The 20,182-nt window shown below is 35.0% G+C and overlaps 1 protein-coding gene across 1 annotated transcript; it reads right to left on the bottom strand.

Moving 5' to 3' along the window:
* Window positions 1-4,274: 4,274 nt before the first annotated feature.
* Window positions 4,275-9,016, bottom strand: LOC123904514 (threonine dehydratase biosynthetic, chloroplastic-like). Its single transcript, XM_045954172.1, has 10 exons — window positions 9,000-9,016; window positions 8,313-8,815; window positions 7,813-7,992; window positions 7,156-7,425; window positions 6,859-7,065; window positions 5,866-6,114; window positions 5,715-5,785; window positions 5,410-5,527; window positions 4,709-4,843; window positions 4,275-4,604 (listed from the first exon to the last, which is right to left on the bottom strand). The coding sequence occupies exons 2-10, from the start codon at window positions 8,748-8,750 to the stop codon at window positions 4,464-4,466; spliced, it is 1,809 nt and encodes a 602-aa protein (XP_045810128.1). The 5' UTR covers window positions 8,751-8,815; window positions 9,000-9,016; the 3' UTR covers window positions 4,275-4,463.
* Window positions 9,017-20,182: the final 11,166 nt, after the last annotated feature.

The following is a 20,182-nucleotide window of genomic DNA, read 5'->3' on the forward strand; positions in this document are numbered from 1 at the left end:
GGTCTGCGCGTAGAAATCACATCTTGCTTCAAACCGTTCGTTTCCTAACTGGTTTGAATGAGAATTTCTCTACTGTTAGGTCACAAATCTTGATTATGGAGCCTCTTCCTCCAATTAACCGAGTTTTCTCCTTAGTTATCCAGCATGAACGCCAAGGTAACTTTGCTGAAATTGATGATTCTAAGATTTTGGTTAATGCTGCAAGATCTGCAAAACCTTCTTCTAGTTCCAAATCTTCTACTCGTAGTTGTTCTTACTGTGGAAAGGACAATCATGTGGTTGAAAATTGCTTCAAAAAGAATGGTGTACCTCCACACATGAAGAAGTATTCATCTGCTCATAATGTTGCAGCTGAGGGAGGTAGTGTTGATTCTAATGTTGCTCCTACTCCTCCATCACTCTCTCAAGATCAGTATGATAAGCTCATGACTCTCCTTCAGAATTCTAATCTTGCTTCCAATGTTGGTTCTGCAAGCTCCAATCAGGTTGGTTCTTCCATCATCACTGATCATTCATCAGTGATTCACAAAGGTATTCATCTTTCTTCTCATAATGCATATGTTCTTGGCACTTGGATCATTGATTCAGGTGCTAGTCACCACATATGCAACTCATTATCTTGGTTTCAATCATATATTGAAATCAATCCTATTCACATTAAATTACCTAATGGAAATTTTGCAATTGCCAAATATTCTGGTATTGTTAATTTTTCTTCAAAATTAGTCATTCATGATGTTCTATATGTGCCTGCTTTTTCAATCAATTTAATTGCTGTGTCCAAACTTTGTAGTTCATCTAATTACAATGTTAATTTCACTGGTTCACAATGTGTCATTCAGGACAAGAAGTGCTTGAAGATGATTGGTTCTGGTGATGAGCATGAAGGCCTGTATCATCTTAAGCTCACAGATAGTTTGGCTCATGTTGCTTCCATTGATGGTTCTAACCATGCCACCATTCCCAAAACAGCTATATGGCATTTTAGATTAGGGCACCCTTCCCATCATAGACTTGTTAGTATGAAAAACAAATTCCCTTATGTAATAGCAGATCATAAAGGAATATGTGACATTTGTCACCTTGCTAGGTTTAAGAAATTACCTTATGGTAATAGTTTTAATAAAGCACTTGCTGCTTATGATGTAATTCATTTTGACATTTGGGGCCCTATATCAATAAAATCTGTTCATGGTTATTCATATTTTCTAACTGCTGTAGATGATTATAGCAGATTTACTTGGATTATCTTAATGAAGTCTAAAGCTGAAACTAGAACTCATATAGTAACCTTACTTAAAATGATAAAAACTCAATATAATCACCAAGTCAAAATTGTTAGGTCTGATAATGGACCTGAGTTTCTAATGCATGATTACTACTCTTCTAATGGCATTTTACATCAAACAAGTTGTGTGGAATCTCCACAACAAAATGGTAGAGTGGAGAGGAAACATCAACATCTTTTGAACATTGGTAGAGCTCTCTTATATCAGTCTAATTTGCCTAAAAATTTCTGGTCTTATGCTGTGTTGCATGCTGCATACATCATTAATAGAATTCCCACACTTGTACTTGAAAATAAATCACCATATGAAATGTTGCATCAATCCTTACCTGATTTAAATGATTTGAAAGTTTTTGGTTCTCTTGCATATGCATCTACTTTAACTGCTAATAGAACAAAACTATCACCAAGGGGTAGAAAATGCATTTTCTTAGGCTACAAGCAAGGTGTCAAAGGCACCATCCTTTTTGATCTTGAAACCAGAGACATTTTCATTTCAAGAAATGTTAAACATTTTGATCATATTTTACCTTATACCACCAACAATTCCAAAAACCATTGGCATTACCATTCAATCCTTGACAGTGATTCCATCACTCCCTCACCAGATAATTCAACTCAATACTTTGACACTCCTGCCATTACACCACCAAATGACTCACCTCCTAACACACCTGACCAACAACATAATTTACCTGACCAACAACATAATTTACCTAACTCTACACCAACTGCTACTTCACCATTGGTTAGGCCTGACAGGATAAAGCATAAACCTTCCTATCTGTCTGATTATGTATGCAGTTCTTCAGATTCATCCACACAGCCATCATCTCCAGGTATTCTCTATCCTATCTCCTCTTTTCATTCTTTAGATCATCTGTCTTCTTCACATAGTGTCTACACAATGTCTCTCACACAACACACAGAACCTAAAACCTATGCTGAAGCTTGTAAATCAGAACATTGGATACAAGCTATGAATTCTGAGCTTGAGGCATTGGCTCGTACTGGCACTTGGAAGATTGTAGATTTACCACCTAATGTTAAGCCAATTGGTAACAAGTGGGTTTACAAAATTAAGCACAAGTCTGATGGCACCATAGAGAGATACAAGGCCAGACTTGTAGCTAAAGGCTATAACCAGGTAGAAGGTCTTGATTTCTTTGACACTTTCTCACCTGTTGCTAAACTCACTACAGTTAGAATGCTTCTTGCCATTGCATCTATTAAAGGGTGGTTCTTACATCAGTTGGATGTAAATAATGCCTTCTTGCATGGAGATTTACAGGAGAATGTTTATATGCAAATACCAGATGGTGTTCAGTGCACTAAGCCTAACCAAGTATGTAAGCTGCTCAAGAGTTTGTATGGTTTGAAGCAAGCCAGCAGGAAGTGGTATGAGAAGCTTACATCTTTGTTAGTCAGGGAGGGATATACACAATCCACCTCTGATTATTCATTATTCACACTCAATCAACAAAACAACTTCACTGCATTACTTATATATGTTGATGATGTGATATTGGCTGGCACTAATATGCAAGAGATAGATAGAATCAAATGTATTCTGGATCACAACTTTAAAATCAAGGATTTGGGAGTTGTGAAGTACTTTCTTGGATTGGAAGTTGCTCATTCTAAAGAAGGCATCAGCATTTCTCAGAGGAAATACTGTCTTGATCTGCTCAATGACTCAGGTTTGCTTGGCTCCAAACCTGCATCTACACCTCTGGATCCTTCCATCAAGCTACATCAAGAAAATGGGAAACCATTTGAAGATATAAGCTTGTACAGGAGACTTGTAGGGAAATTATTATATCTCACAAACACTAGGCCTGATATAACATATGCAACACAACAGTTAAGTCAGTTCTTGCATAACCCTACTGTGACACACTACAAAGCAGCATGTAGAGTCATTAGATACCTCAAGCACAATCCTGGTAGAGGCCTCATGTTCCACAGAAACACAGATATGCATCTCCTTGGTTATTCAGATGCTGACTGGGCAGGGTGCTTAGATACAAGGAAATCAACAACTGGATATTGCTTCTTCTTAGGTTCATCACTAGTTTCATGGAAAGCTAAGAAGCAGTCAACTATATCCAAATCATCCTCTGAAGCAGAATATAGAGCACTATCTTCAGCAACTTGTGAATTAACATGGCTGCTATACTTGCTGAAAGATTTACACATTGAAAGCTCCAAACAGCCAGTGTTGTTCTGTGACAACCAGAGTGCTTTGCACATAGCTTCCAATCCTGTCTTTCATGAAAGGACTAAGCATATAGAGATTGACTGTCACCTTGTTAGAGAGAAGGTACAAGAAGGCTTGATGAGGTTACTTCCTATATCAACACATGATCAGGTAGCAGATTTTTTGACAAAAGCATTGCCTGCACCAAAGTTCAACAATCTCTTGTCCAAGCTTGGATTGCTTGACATATACCAAGCATCAGCTTGTGGGAGGATGTTAAGTGATGCTCATGATCAAGCTTTAAGTTGCAATATACATTGTACAGCTAACATTTTGTAACTAACTTGTAGCACAAGTTACTGTGTAGGTAGTGTAGCTTAGCTTATGGTAGATCATCTATGATTGTATATAAGTGATGTTAGTGTAAGAACAATTCATTCTATTCAATAATGAAGAAACTTTTCCTTCAATTCCCTTTCTATTCTTGAATCATAACATGAATTTCAACCAATAAAAGAGTGTATTGGAGTGTGTTTGTTAAAGAGTGTGTTGCTAGCATTATTCTTGTCACAAAATAAGGGTGAAGTCGTAATTTATTTCATTATGCAAACTTTCCAAACCATGTACGAAGATTGTATGTTATCCCATCATATAATACCGAAACTAAGACATAACTGTTTTTTTTCACTAAGCTCCACTTCATTTCTTTCCGCTCCACTCCGTTGCATTGATTTTAAACTATCCCAACATACCCTATAAATTATAAAAAAGCATTACAAAATCATGTATTAAGTACCACATAATGTAAAAATTGTTAATTCCTTGAGTCAACTTGTGAAAGTTTTGGAGGCCATTCGCTATTCGTCATTTCCTCTACCAATCTTTGAAGTTCACTATTGAAATAAATAGTATATGATAATCTACTGCACTAAAATACACAATAATTTGTAGTGACAAGTTCCTAAAACAATTCGATCAATATATTAAACGCTGTGTGGCAACGGTTTTAACCACCACATTATATTCATACCCAAGTCCGTTGGCACGATCATGGAATTCATCCATCTCACTGCTTGGAACTTGTATTCCAACTAATACATTTGCTCCAGTTTCACCCTGTTGCAAGTACAAATTAGATTGCATTGGTCGATGGAAAAATAACATGTACAAAAAAACCATGCAGGATTTGACTAGACGAATAAAATGTCGCAAATTCCAACCTGCGCACGGTAGTGGAATAAACTGATATTCCAACGTGGACTGAAGGAGTCCAAAAATTTCATCAAAGCACCAGGTCTTTCTGGAAAGGTAAAACGACAAAGAACCTCGTTCTGAATATTCGGTCGGCCTCCCATCTGAAAAATATTTTCAAAACAAAGTAAACTTGGTAAATACAAAAACCCGAATGGATCAGTTATTGAAGCATTTAATAAATATTATCAGCTTCGCGCACGACAAGACCATCAAATCAAATGGGGAAGCTCTTAGTGAAGAATATTGTGAAAAGTAAATATTCTAAATGTCACACATAATATGAGAAAGAGAAAATAGTTTCCAAAATATTGGTTAATTTGGACTGGAATATTAATCCATATTAAGAGAGAAGTCAAGATGAAACAGAAATGAATGCATTGAGATCTGTTGCTGTAAATTATCACGCAGTTCGACGTTGTACTTAATCTCAACTGTTGATTTAAGATCAGACGGTCTAAATTGCACATCAGTTTTAACTCATTTACACAATCTCAATCGTTTGATTGAGATCGGACGGCTGAGAACAGTAACTGAGTTACTGCACCAAATCTGATTCCGAAATGAATAGCATGGATAGTGAATTTAGTACTTGACTTTGGTTGGTTGTTAGTGAAGGAAAAAGAAATTATAAAATTCAAAATGAAGGGAGTTCGTCAAGCCAATTTACCAGGTGACGAAAATGATCTTTCACCAAGTCCATATCGGAGAGATCGTGAGTTTCAAGTTGAGAAGATTCCATTCTCTCCTGCATTTCTTTTAGTTCTGAGGCTGTGTGAACCCCAACACTGCACACAAACACAATTTATAATAAAATATTATTGGCCTTGGCATAACACTTGATGTCAACATATATTTGCCACAGAAAATGGAAGTAATCGAAACTCATAAATTGTGCAAGAGAGATGATAATATATACAAAATTGATCATAACCAGAAAAGACGAAACATCTGATCTATTGATATGATCTTAACCTGTAAAGGACAACAGCTTCTTCACTGGAATTATATCGGTATTTGAATTCTGTAATATTCATCTGCCCCACCTGTCAGGCCAGAAGAAAATCAGTTGACCTATGAACAACTCTGTTTTTGAGAAAATAAAAGTTAAGTCGTGTAAATATACCAATTCAGCAAACTGTTTGAAACTGCCAGGCACCTCCGGCAAGATAGTTTGCAGTATAGCTTCTTGTTTACGACCAACATTAGCAAGTTCAGTTACTATCCTAAGTTTATCAAAATTCATGTTTGCTCCAGAGGTTATTGCTATAACATTTTCCCCCTTGAGCCCATAATACTTGCAGTATGCCTCAGCTCCAGCAAGAGCAAGAGCGCCTGCTGGTTCTAATATGCTCCTTTTTTCCTCAAACATGTCCTGAAACAAGCTTTACCAATGTCATGTCCTAAAATTTTGAGTCCTAAAGAATCTGCAGTGCTTTCAATTCAATATACAAAACATTCAAACATTTATGCAGAAAAATATGTCCCAATAATCGTGTATACAACTAAAGAGCTACATTTGCATGAATAACAGCTTATAACTCAACAGCTACCGAGAGACATAGAGTACAAAGTAAAATTAACAACCAAACTCATATAATTATACCACATGCATCCTATAATCACCCTGCTGTGATTTAATGTCACCAGATAAAAAAAAATATCAGGAGTTTCTTTCTATCACTGCCAGCTCTCTCAACAATCCCCTTCCCTAGATTTAGCCATAATACAGAGAGAACAAAAACATCACCAAGTATATATAAACCAATGAAGCATTTAATAATTCTTTGATTACACAACCAGAAAGAGTTCGGATTTTGGAAAGTTATTCTAGTTCGAAATTTGTTATTACTTGCTGACTCACCAGTCAAGCAAATCTGCACTTAAAATTATGACCAGCTGTAAACGGTAAAGAAAGATAGATGGAAATGAAAAAATTAATCGAGCGCCAAAACAATGAGAATATAGAATTAAATTCATTTAACAAGGCATTACGAACTTCTCAATTTTACTTTTCATGAAACTAGAGTAGTAGTATAATGGTAGTGTGTGTGCATGTGGAAACTGTCTACAACACCAGATATTTTGAATGCAAAAAAGGGGAAAGGCTGTCTCTTACCTTTATTGATGCACAAATTGCATCACGGCTTACAAGAACAACGCCGTCTACCAACTCTTTGCACAAACGAAAAGTTTCCTCACCAACCTCTTTAACAGCCACACCATCTGCAAATCCTCCGACCTGGTCCAGCATCACTCTGTGGCCATGATGAAGTGACAAAGCCATTGCATTTGCATCATTGGGTTCCACCCCAATTATCTTCACCTGTGTACATTAAAAATGCCAATAGGCACAAAATGAAAGGAAGACGCGCACAATGAAAAAAACTATCAGGACAACATCATACAACCAAACCTCTGGATTTATCCTCTTCACGTAAGCAGCAATCCCAGCAATGAGACCACCACCTCCCACAGGCACAAAGATTGCATGAACCGGACCCTTCATTTGGCGTACAATTTCCATCCCTACAGTTCCCTGACCCATAATGACATCAGGATGATCAAAAGGGGGTATGAATGTACGACCATCCTCTTTAGCGCGGTTCTTAGCATATGCTTGTGCTTCATCATAGGAATCTCCAATAAGGACAACAGTAGCACCCAGCCTCTCCACAGATTTCCACTGCAAAGTTCAAATTAATTAAAATACATATATTAATCGACCACATTAATTTCTTCATCAATATATAACAAGAAACAAACAAGGTATTTTTTTGCTAACTTTCTGACTCTTAAGGGAAAAGGTCCTTAGTAATATAGAGTTTACGGTCGGGAGGTATGTAAAGTCTAGCCAAGATGGTTTCAGCCAGGTATCAAACTCAAGTGCTTTAGATCCATTCGACCTAAACGAAATCTCATTAACCACTTGGTTAAAAACAAACAAGGAATTCCCTCCGCCTTTAAACATAATAAAAAAGTCAAACTCAGTATTTAGTCCAAATTTAGACAAAATACACTCATTTCATATATTTAAGCCCAGATGGAGTATGAAAAGTAAATAAATGAATACCTTGATGTCGGGAGTAGTAACGGGCATTGCAATAACGGCGTTGCAATTCAATCTCTTAGCGGCCAATGCAACTCCTTGAGCATGATTTCCAGCTGAAGAACATATAACCCCTTTCTCCAAAACATCCAAAGGAAGTTTAGCCATCATATTATAAGCTCCACGGAGCTTAAATGAGAATACCTACCACAAAATTCACAATTTCATCATCACAAATCACAATAACTACACAATTTCATAAACATATCTTAAAGCTAACTAATCAACACAAATTGTTGATAAAAATAGTCAGTTGGTCCAGTGGTAATTGGCACTGGAATTGGTAGGTAGGACCATGGTTCAATCCCCGCAACTGCGATCGGGAGAGGCTTGAACCACTTATGCCAGAACTGACTCCGAACCAGATTAAGCGGTCAGACACGGGTGGTGAAAACCAAAAAAAAAAAAAAATCACAAATTGATGATAACAACAACATAAAAATGAAAAAAATGATGATTCTTACGGGTTGAAGATCTTCTCGTTTAAGCCAAATATTAACACCAAGTCTTTCGGAAAGCTTTGGCGCCAATTCAAGAGGGGTTTCTTTAGCAACATCATAGACCTTAGAAGTGAGTATACTGGTCAAATATAACATAGGACTAACTAAGACATTGCCGTCATCGGAATATGAGCGGTCAGGAACAGCTCCGAGATAACCAGGTGGATACTGAAGGGAATTGGACGAAACTTTCAATGGAGGAATAGACACTGGCGATGACTCAACGGAAGAGAGTAAAGGAGAGGAAACAGTGTCTACGGGTTTGGAAAGTGCGGCGGCGATGAAAGGGTTGAAACGAGGGTTTGAATGAAGCGTTGTGCGGTGCATTCTGTGGAGAGTGTGGTGGCGATGGAGGAGTGGTTGCGGCGTGGATAACCGTAACGCCTCCATGGTTTGGGACATTGATTGATTGATTTCGGACACAGATTTTGGAGAGTCAAGTTCGTACTGTACTAGTATTAGTATTAGGCAAATGTTAACATGTGCATCTAAGGCACATGTTAAGAATACAAATATAAAAATATTTTCTCGAAACATGTGTATTATATCTTTTAAGCATTAAATTCATTTATAATATTAAATGCAAATTTCTAATTATAGAAACCTTAACATGTGCCCTATATGCACATGTTAACAGCACCCTTAGTATTATTATAGTTCAAAAATGAAAATGAAAATGAAAATTTTTGTGTTGTGTTGTGTGTGGTGTTTTTTATATACGACAATTTCTTTATGCGGGAGTACTTAAGACATCAAATCCCAAATTTTCTATTTATTTATTTTATTATTATTTTTTAGGAAAAAACTTAGGTACAGTTCCATAGATGCTGTACATACTGTTCTTCACATAAAATGTAAAATAACTGCCAAAACTATTTTGCGGGACCCACCTATTCAACAACTTTGGATTTGTTTTTTGTAAAGCACATTATAAACAGTTTCTAAAGAATAATATGTAAGTTTTCTCCTATTTTTTATTATTATCCCTCGGATTTTCATGGGAAGGGATCACCCGATCAGTAATTCAGAACACAGTCGTAGGGTAAATACGGTCTGTTCAATAATTGTTCGAGTTCTTTTGAACGATTCGTTGTATAAGGAACTCATTAATTAACCAATATATTTATTTTAGAATTATGTATGTTTTTTTGTCTCAATACATTATCAAATTAAATTTTAGTTTGATTGATTCCTATAAAAAAAAGTGACATATGTTGGTTCCTTTAAAATTGTATGCATATAATTTTAAGGGTCTTGTTAACATGTGCATATAGGGCACATCATAAGGTATCTTAATATAGAAATTTAACATTTAATGATACAAGACATTTAATGCTTGAAAAGTTAAAATGCACAAATTCTTAAGACATAATTTCTATTTTTACTACCTTAACATGTGCCATATATGCACATGTTAACATTCTCCTAATTTTAATTCTTCTATTTTTTAGCTAATTCATAACATATCATTCTATTCTTGGCCAGCTAGTTTCATTCGAAATATATGACAAACTTCATTTGGAGTGGAGATGTCACTCAAATTAAAGAAAGTTTGTCATTAGATCATTATTATACAAACTCGATGAAACTTCATTTGAAAAATAAAATTGTACTTATTTTAATGAGGTTGGTCTTGGCATTAGATCATTATCCGAACTCGACGAAGCTTCTAAATTTGAAGATGTGTTGGGAATTAGTGCAATCTAATTTGCATTAAAGTCATTAAGAATTCTAAGTCAATCTCTTACCATGTTTTTCATCAATTTGGAGCAGCATTAAGCATTAATTTTCTGAGGTCAGTTCTAATACTTCTTGGCAAATTTGGTTATGGGGAGAACATTAATTGTTAGTTAGATTCTTGGTGTTGGGAGACTTTAGTTTTTCAACTCATTCTATTCCTCAGCATTTACACAATTTGCTTCAGTCTAATGTTAAAAGATTTCATTGTTGATGCTAATTGGTGGAATATTCTAAATAACCTTTTGAGGAGGGCTTATCCCCTTCTCTGTGTCATCTCATTGACAAGGTTATTGTTCCCATTTTTGAAAATTGAAGACAAGCTTTTATGGATTCATTCTCATGATGGTGAATTGACCGTCAAAGATGCATACTCATATCATTGTCTTGTGCTAAGCTCATTTGGAATCTTAATTTCCTACCTTCAAAATCCTTACTCTTCTTGTGGAAATGAGGATGAAAAGGAGAAAGTTTCGCTTGAGAGGTTTGGGGATGAGATTTTATCTCCCGATTCGCGAAGACATTGTCCCCAAACAAATTATTAAAATAACATTTATAAATGCATATTTAAGTACTTTATATATATATATATATATATATATATATGAGTCAGGATCCGTTGACACCAACTAGTTTGACACCAAATGTTACACCTCTCAATAACGTTTTAACCGATATAAATTTTATAAAATCCACCGTTGGATTGAAAGTTTACATCATATAGATCATTTGTGTAAAATTTCAAATAAATCCAAAATCATTTGATATGTTATTGAGATACATCAAAATTAACGGCATTTAAAAAAATACAAAAACCGTTAATTTTGATGTATCTCAATAACATATCAAATGATTTTGGATTTATTTGAAATTTTACACAAATGATCTATATGATGTAAACTTTCAATCCAACGGTGGATTTTATAAAATTTATATCGGTTAAAACGTTATTGAGAGGTGTAACATTTGGTGTCAAACTAGTTGGTGTCAACGGATCCTGACTCTATATATATATATATATATATATATATATATATATATATATATGTGTGTGTGTGTGTGTGTGTAAACTTGTTTATATATGATGTTTATTATTGTCACAAGATTTACAATAATATCTTAAATTTTGTATTTGTTTTATGATTAAACTTTAATTTTTTTTTACAACTAGTTTGATTTAAAATAATTGGAATTTGAACTTTTATTAAGGTTGATGGATCCCCACGGGAACCGTAGGAATCCGCGAGAATGAGGATGAGGAAAAAATACTCCCCGAAATAAAAAATGGAGATGAGGAATTAATATTTAGATGTGAGGAAAGGAGTGGTAAAATACTATCTACTCAATCCCTAGACTAGACCCAAACCTCCTTATATATTACAAACCCAACATAATTAGGTTTACCAAGCCTAACAATGATAAGCCTTTCCCTAATATCTCTAAGAATTTGTGCTGTTTATGACATATTAATTCTACCAATTTGAATAAATGACTATTTTAAATAAATAAATAAAAAACTAAACATATATTTAATTAGTAAAATTAGTTTATGTGTGTGTGATAAGTGCAAACGTGCAACAAGTTGCGCTATTAATCCTTTTTAGATGGTGAAATCAATCCTATCTAGAGACCTAAGAGACATCGTTGCTATGCATGAATTTTTGAATTTTTTTTAAAAGATTCACAGTCTTTGTTGCTAGAAAACCAAAATGTTCAAATGTAAAATGTACAAAAACATGCTAATTGTCGGAATATGTTTTCTCATATTTAACCAATTTACTTGAGACAATTTTATGGGCCGCCTTTTCTACCGTAAAAACTGGTATACGGGGGAGGGAGAGATAAAGAGAGAAGGAAAAAAATTAAATTAAGAAATTAATATTAATTTATTTTATAAGAGAAGGAAAAAATTAATATTGATCATTTTTATTTTGGAAATATCAAAGTCTTTGAATAAATTATAAAATAAAAAAATAAAAAGAATCAAAGTCTTTGAATAAGTTTTGAAAGTTGACCTGGATAGAAGATTTATTTCTCAAATACTATAAAAAAATGTTGCACTCTTTTTATAAGTTTTAAAGATGACCCTGGCTGGGTGGGGTTGTTAGTTTCTTCGAGTCAAAATATAAACATATGATGCACAGCTGAGCTCTATTATTTACCTTTATTGTAATCACATTAGATTAGTAGTTACAAAAAATTTAAATTTGGGTAGATAAATTATTAGAAGAAAGAAACAAAGAGTAAATATAAAAATTAAGATATGGAGATTAGCGTTAAATTAAAGGAAAAGGCTTAATTAGTCGGTGAAAATATAAAATTATAATGAGAGGTGAGTGATTAATTAAGGTCCTCCATAGTCCATAGCAATTGCCAATTGCCATGCATGTAGTACTAGTTTGGTAGGGATATTCTATCTTGTGGTCCCAAATCAACTCCCGAGAACTGACAACAAAGTGACAGGGACTAGGTTGGTGTGAGTCTCATCTCATGTACTTCACCAAGTGAACATTATTTAATGCACGAAAGATTTTTTAAAAAGGAAGGTAAGAAAATAAAACAATAAAGTAATAAAGTTAAGAGATATTAATCATTATAATTTTTTTGTGTAATTTGATCTCTCTTTCTAGAATTTGGATCATCTCCATCATCATCCTCTCATCCTCTTTATCTCTCTTAATTTCAATCTTTCTCTTCAATAAAAAGTTTTAAAATAATAATTAGAGAGTGAGATTATGAGAGAGATAGAGAAGATGGAGAGGGATGGATAGGAGAGTGAAGGAGAGGATCCAATCACCTCTTTGTATGTGTGTGTTAAGAGATATTATATATGGGGTTTTCTAACTTAGACCTTAGTTAGGTCTAAGTTAGCAAGGTGCACCTTTTCAATTGGACCAAAATACCCATTCTTTTAATTTTTGAAAGAATAGAGCAACAGGGGCATTTCTGTAATTTTACATAAAAAAAAAATACTGACACGCGCCCCCACCTTCTTAAAAATTAATAGACGTGGATCCAGTGTCGCGCGCGTACGGAAGGACCATGGTTACAGACCGTTGATTTCCATCAGACAGCCAAGATGTGATCTCATTAAGGCTGTCTGATTGATCAGACAGCCCAGATCATCCTACCATCTTGTCTGCGCCACACTAGATTATAAGCTGGAGAGAGAAAATTTTACTTTTGAAAAAGGCAGCCACGTGTCAGCATATGAATGGGTCTGCGTGATTTTTTCCATTTTATGCTTTAAACTCGATTATTTCGTCGTAAATTAATTTTTTATTTTTTAATTTTTATACCAAAATTCATAATTTTTTTTTCTCTACAAATAGAGACTTGGTTTGTTTGATTTGGACACCGAAAAAAAAAACGCAATTTTTCACTACTTTAAACTCGATTATTTCGTCGTAAATTAATTTTTTATTTTTTATTTTTTATACCAAAATTCATAATTTTTTTTTTCCTACAAATAGAGACTTGGTTCGTTTGATTTGGACACCGAAATCCTTCTGAAACCATTTAGCTTGTAGAATGGTTTCAGAGAGTTGTAATCTGAAACCATTTTGCTGGTAAAATGGTTTCAGAAGCAAATAACTAATAATCAACTTACTGAAACCATTTTACCAGCAAAATGGTTTCAGATTACAACTCTCTGAAACCATTCTACCAGATAAATGGTTTCAGAAGCAAACACAATTAATAAATTACTCACTGAAACCATTTTGCTGGTAGAATGGTTTCAGTAAGTTGATTATTAGTTATTTGCTTCTGAAACCATTTAGCTTGTAGAATGGTTGCACATAGTTGTATTCTGAAACCATTTTACTGGTAGAATGGTTTCAGTGAGTAATTTATTAATTGTGTTTGCTTCTGAAACCATTTATCTGGTAGAATGGTTTCAGAGAGTTGTAATCTGAAACCATTTTGCTGGTAAAATGGTTTCAGTAAGTTGATTATTAGTTATTTGCTTCTGAAACCATTTAGCTTGTAGAATGGTTTCAGAGATTTGTACTCCGAAACCATTTTTCTGGTAGAATGGTTTCAGTGAGTTGATGTAAGGTAGTGAAAAATGATATTAAGGTAGTGAAAAATTGGGTTTTTTTTTTCTGTGTCCAAATCAAACGAACCAAGTCTCTATTTGTAGAGAAAAAAAAATTATGAATTTTGGTATAAAAAATAAAAAATAAAAAATTAATTTACGACGAAATAATCGAGTTTAAAGTAGTGAAAAATTGCGTTTTTTTTTCGGTGTCCAAATCAAACAAACCAAGTCTCTATTTGTAGAGAAAAAAAAATTATGAATTTTGGTATAAAAATTAAAAAATAAAAAATTAATTTACGACGAAATAATCGAGTTTAAAGTATAAAATGAAAAAAATCACGCAGACCCAATAATAGCGTGACACGTGGCTGCCTTTTTCAAAAGCAAAGTTTCTCTCTCCTCCCATCCTGTCCACCACGCGCACCTGTCGGCGCGTGTCATGCACGCGCGTGATTTTTGTCCTGTAATCGCGTGACACGTGTCCTGGGGGGGGAAAAAGAAGTGGGGGCGCGTGTACTGTTGCATAAAATTACAGAAATGCCCCTGTTGCTCTATTCTTCCAAAAAATTAAAAAATGGGTATTTTTGTCCAACTCAAAAGGTGCACCTTGCTAATTTAGACCCAACTGGGTCTAAGTTAGCAGCCCCCATTATATATATATATGTGAATTTTTTTTTTTTTCTTTCACCACCAGTTAAATCTGGTTATGGAGTCAGTTATGACAATAAGTGGTTTCAACGCCTTTCCGATCGCAGTTGCGGGGATCGAACTGTAGTCTTCTATACCAAATTCATCGTCAATCACCACGGAACCAACTAACGATTGGTAGTGTGTGAAATTCTAATATGGACTACTTCTTCAAGTGGTCCATCGTGAACCAATATTTAAAAAATATTTAAAACAGGGTCTAGCTAATGTGTGTCCTAATTATGACACATGTTAAGTGTAACGCCCCAAAAATTAGATTCATTTTATTTAATTATTTAGTTGTTGTGGTGTTGATTTTTTTGTTGTGGTGTTGATTGACGATGTTTATTTGATTATTTTGTGGCGAATAATTAAATAATTGATAAATAAAAATAATGACGTTGCTAATTAGAAAATAAAATAAAAAGGTGTTGGAAGCATAAAGGGGGTGTTGATAGGAAAATGGTAGAGAAAGAGATAATAATGTAGTTGTCTGTTGACATTAGTTGATAGAAGAAGTATGATGATCCATAACAAAAACAAACACACAGAAAATAGTGCTAGTGAGTGAGAGAAGAGAGAGAGTTCGTGGGAGAGTGAAGGGAAGCAAGGAAATGAAATGCTTAACATTAATCTTGGGAGTTCACTGCAATCTAAGTAAGAGAGCTTTATATACTCTTGAAATTCTGAATTCAATAGGCATATTTGCTATATTCATTATGTGTGTTTTAAGTTGTTGGTCTCCTCTTTTCCTTGTTCATGATGTTGTGATGTTTGAATTTTATATACATGACTGTGTTTTGATTCTATCGTTGCACCTTAGGTTCGTGTTTGAAATATGTGTTGGCCATCATTTTGAATCTGTAAGGGGTTTAAAGTTTAAACTATCATCGGTTTATGAGTTTTAATAGGGTGAGTGTGGTCTTTATTTTATTTTGAAGCGTAAGTTGTTGTTGTTGTTGTTTGTACGTGTGCCTTTCTAATCTAATTCATGTTCTTATCATGTGGATTGAAATTGAAATTGTGTGTTATTGATCGATTAAAAGATCGTGTTTCTATTTCATGGAAAAGTCTAGATGAGCCAATGAGTTATCAATGGGTGAGTTAAGAGTTTGAAAGAAATTTTAAAATATGGTGGTTTGAGTCTAAGAAGTCATAAGAGGTGTTGCTATGATGTTTAAAAATTTGAAAACAATTGGGGAGTAGTTCTGGGATTTATATGGGTTTAAAAAAGGTCAAAAATGAAGCTCTTGAGTAAATCTTCAATGGAGTTTTTATTTTAAATTTCGTGAGAAACTTTCCCTCTTTCAACGTCCGGTTCGATTGTTGATTTTAAAAACTAATTACGAGTATCTCTTTAAAATTAAACGATGATCAAAACGATATAAAGAATGTCGAATTTGGTTGAGTAACGAGGGAGAACCATCCGGGTCGGATGCGGGCATCGCAACCCGTTTTACAGTGAAACGGGCGGAGGGGACGATGAACAGTGTCCCCGTCCACGCCCAATCGAATCCCCGGCGCGTGGCGGCGCGTGCAAGGGAAGGGAAGATCTTTTTTTAAAAATTATTTTACAGTAAAATAGTAAATAATTTTCTTAAAATTTTGGTAATTTTTGGACACTCATAGCTATTTTTAATTAATTATTTGGAGTAAAAAGGTGATTAAAAATATTATAATTTCGTGAAAATTTCCCAAAATTTTATGTAGGGTATTTTGAATATTTTGGAACCCTCTGGTGTATCTCACTCTCCCTGTGTTTATATAATATTAAGGATTTGAATTTATTTCACAATTGTTATTAATTAAATTGATTTAAAATTCATACATTTCATTGATAAACTTTTTTTTTGAAAAGACCAAAATGAGATATATATATATATATATATATATATATATATATATATATATATATATATACTAAGAAGTCTTCTCAGCACAAGACGTACCAAGAGAGACTAGAGTAAGTTACAACCAAAATCAAAAGAAAACCAAAAGAAACTAAACAAGGCCCAAACAAAGCATAGGATTAGACCACCAACTATGACAATTTAAAGCTAAAGTACTACTCGTTGCTTTCAACCACCTAAAAGAAAAAGTCTTGATCTTGTCCAACATATAAAGTAAAGAATTCGCCGAGCCTCTAAACAATCGATGGTTTCTTTCAGTCCACACAACCCACACACAAGCAAGCCATATGAGTTGCATAAAAGAATGTCGTGCTCGAAGACCACCCGCTGAACCAGTAAACTGAACAAAATGATCTGAAAGCGTCTGAGCAGTCACCAAAGACGAGCCAATCCAAGAGCTGACAAGAGACCAAAGAGCGCCAAAAGTACTACAGGAGAGGAACAAGTGCTGAGCTGACTCAACCTCCTCGCAACCAGAAACACATAGATGATCCTCCGAAGATAAAATAGCTCGAGAAACCAGGTTTGCTTTGGTAGGTAACCTGTCTCGCAAGAGTCGCCACGCAAAAATAGAAACCTTCAAAGGAACCTGAGGGTGCCAAATAAGCCCTGCCGCTGTATCCAAAGTAACTGTATCCTGTGCTGTCAACAGCTGATATGCACCACGCACTGTGTAACACCCAAACCCGTTATTTAATTAACTCTGCCTTTATAAAATCTTTTTTGAAAATACGCAGCGGAAAAATTGAAAATCTGATTTATAAAGCGCTGGTTTGAATATCACAAACTTCATTCAAAGATAATACTAATACATTTATCTAGTAGAATATTCGAATGAACTAAAAACAAAATCTCGCATCGAACGATACGTTATTAGTTATACAAAACGGATACTTTTCAAATGAAAACTTAAGACCAACAGAGTATACTAAGAGGACTACATGCATATACATATAAAAACCCCTTTTTCCCGTGTCTCAATCAGAGCAGAGCTTCACCATTGCACTCGGACGAGGCTAACACATAACCTGTCAACCTGGACCCCCAAAGGTCCAGCAATTAACACAAAGCAGAGAGTTAGAAAACATAAACATAAATATAAGTGTGAGTAGTATACTACACACTTCACACGCTATCATACATTTCTAACTCACGCACATACATCGTCAAATACGACTACCAATTAATCATTCATTTACAAACACACCAATCATATAGTTTCACGTCTTCTCGGACACTACCAAAGTGTTCATTTTATAGTCATGACGGACTCTACACTTGTTCATTTTATAGTCATGACGGACTCTACACTTGTTCATTTTATAGTCATGACGGACTCTACTCATATACCAAGACATGGCAACAATCACAGTATTAAACAATTAGTAAATACCAAAGCTTAACACATACGGAAAACACATTACAATCCGATCAGATAATGTCACATAACAATTATCAAATACATGTGCATTTACCCTAATGCATCTAATGCCAATTATCCAATGTCATGTCATCCCTAGACACGACTAATGCATGTGGTACCAATTTACATTGTTCAGATTTCAGTCATGACGGACTGTTCAGTTTTCAGTCATGTACGGACTGTTCAGATTATAGTCATGTACGGACTGTTCAGATTATAGTCATGCACGGACTCTACATCAACAGTTTTACATCATGCAGGATAAGCGTCTCACCAATGGTGGACCAAACCAGTTTTACATCATGTTGGATGCTGCTATTCACCCCATTTAAGATGAACCCAGTTTTACATCTTGTTGGATGCGTCGGAACTTACCGAACCACCTTATCTCCCTTGGATAAGCTCAATAACAGTTTTATATCATGTAGGATATGGTTATCATCAACCATCTCTCCCATAAAGAGGAGTCACACAGTTTTATATCATGTTTGGATATGGGCTCCAGATCTCGGATAACATAATCCCATCTTCGGCCACTTTTCATAAACATAGTCCATTTTCATCAATTATTGGAATTCACATGATTCCCATAACACAATTATTCATGAATGCATGATTACTTTTAAACACATCAAATACATGACGCTATCTAGCTCGAAGCTATACATTCACTGATGCGGAAACACAATTCCAACATCTAACACATTAGGATAACACAATATCCTATCACTCCAATCATAATTATTCACATGATAATTATCTGCATAACCATTTTTATACACATAAGGTTTCATTTACACTTATGTCATAAAACACACATCATTTCCTTAACATTGTAAATTAATGCTAAAACATAAACATAGTCACTTGAACTACAAGTCATTGCATACGCGTGCGAATCATATAACGATTAACAATAAGCATTAACAACATCAACATGTATCAACAAACATGTAAGGATACCCTTAAACCATGTTACAAGTGCCTAATTGCACTTAAAACAATTATCAAAAAGTTGCTGTCACAGTGCTGTTCGCTAAGCGAATCCGTAGCGAACCCGTAGCGAATCCGTAGCGAACCCGTAGCGAACCCGTAGCGAACTACATCAGAGGGTTGCAGGTACATGGCGAACAGGTAGCGAACTTATTCGCTAAGCGAATCCGTAGCGAACCCGTAGCGAACTTATTCGCTAAGCGAATCCGTAGCGAACCCGTAGCGAACTTATTCGCTAAGCGAATCCGTAGCGAATCCGTAGCGAACTACACCAGAAATATCTGTTCTTGAGTTTTCTAAGGCGGTTTAACATTGAATCAACTCAAAAATTCATCTAGACATGTTATAAATTCTTATAAACAGCTAATTCAAGCATATATGGTACTTATGAACATTAATTAACACTCACAAACACCCACATACATCACACTTACAAATTCATACCAATTTCTTGCATTTTAAGCAAGTTTAACAAAACATGCAAATCATTGATCAAACATCTACATATACCCACTTTCAACTCCCCAAAGTTGTTTACCTCATCTACCATGAGTTCACTACACATGTTAGGATCAAAAGAATCCAATTTCCATTAAGAAAATCACCCACAAAACCCACAAGAAAATAGAGTGGAAAGAGTTTGGGAATGGAGGAATCGACATCCTCCCCTCTTTCGAATCACTCACGAATATGTAATCTAACTCTCGTACCTTAGCTCGACGAATCCACAAGCTTGCTCTTCTCTTTCTCTCCCACGAGCTCTCCCTCTCCCTCATGAGCTCCTTGCCCTAGCTAAGCTCTTAAACTTCTCATGGATTTGTAACTTATGAGACTATTCACCCAAACTTATGCTACTTATACTACTTTCTATTGTCATGAACCAAGCCCAATTGGCTTAGGCCCAAATGGCCTCTCACGCCCATCAAGCCCAAAACAAAGGTTCTCGCGTCTAATAACTTACGCTCGGCTAAAATAAATAATCTCCGATTACGAGGAAATTCTTTTGAAAGTCAAACAATAAAATAAAACATATAGAATATAT

The sequence above is a fragment of the Trifolium pratense genome, linkage group LG1 (genome assembly GCF_020283565.1).
Source record: "Trifolium pratense cultivar HEN17-A07 linkage group LG1, ARS_RC_1.1, whole genome shotgun sequence".
Lineage (NCBI taxonomy): Eukaryota > Viridiplantae > Streptophyta > Magnoliopsida > Fabales > Fabaceae > Trifolium > Trifolium pratense.

Bases quoted from the DNA above. Each gene is read 5' to 3' on its own strand.
- LOC123904514 (XM_045954172.1), bottom strand. From the start codon at position 8,750: ATGTCCCAAACCATGGAGGCGTTACGGTTATCCACGCCGCAACCACTC. The intron at 7,066-7,155 runs GTTTGGTTGTAT...TAATGTACACAG, and splicing joins TGAAGAGGATAAATCCAGAG to GTGAAGATAATTGGGGTGGA. The intron at 4,605-4,708 runs GTTGGAATTTGC...TACTTGCAACAG, and splicing joins TATTCCACTACCGTGCGCAG to GGTGAAACTGGAGCAAATGT.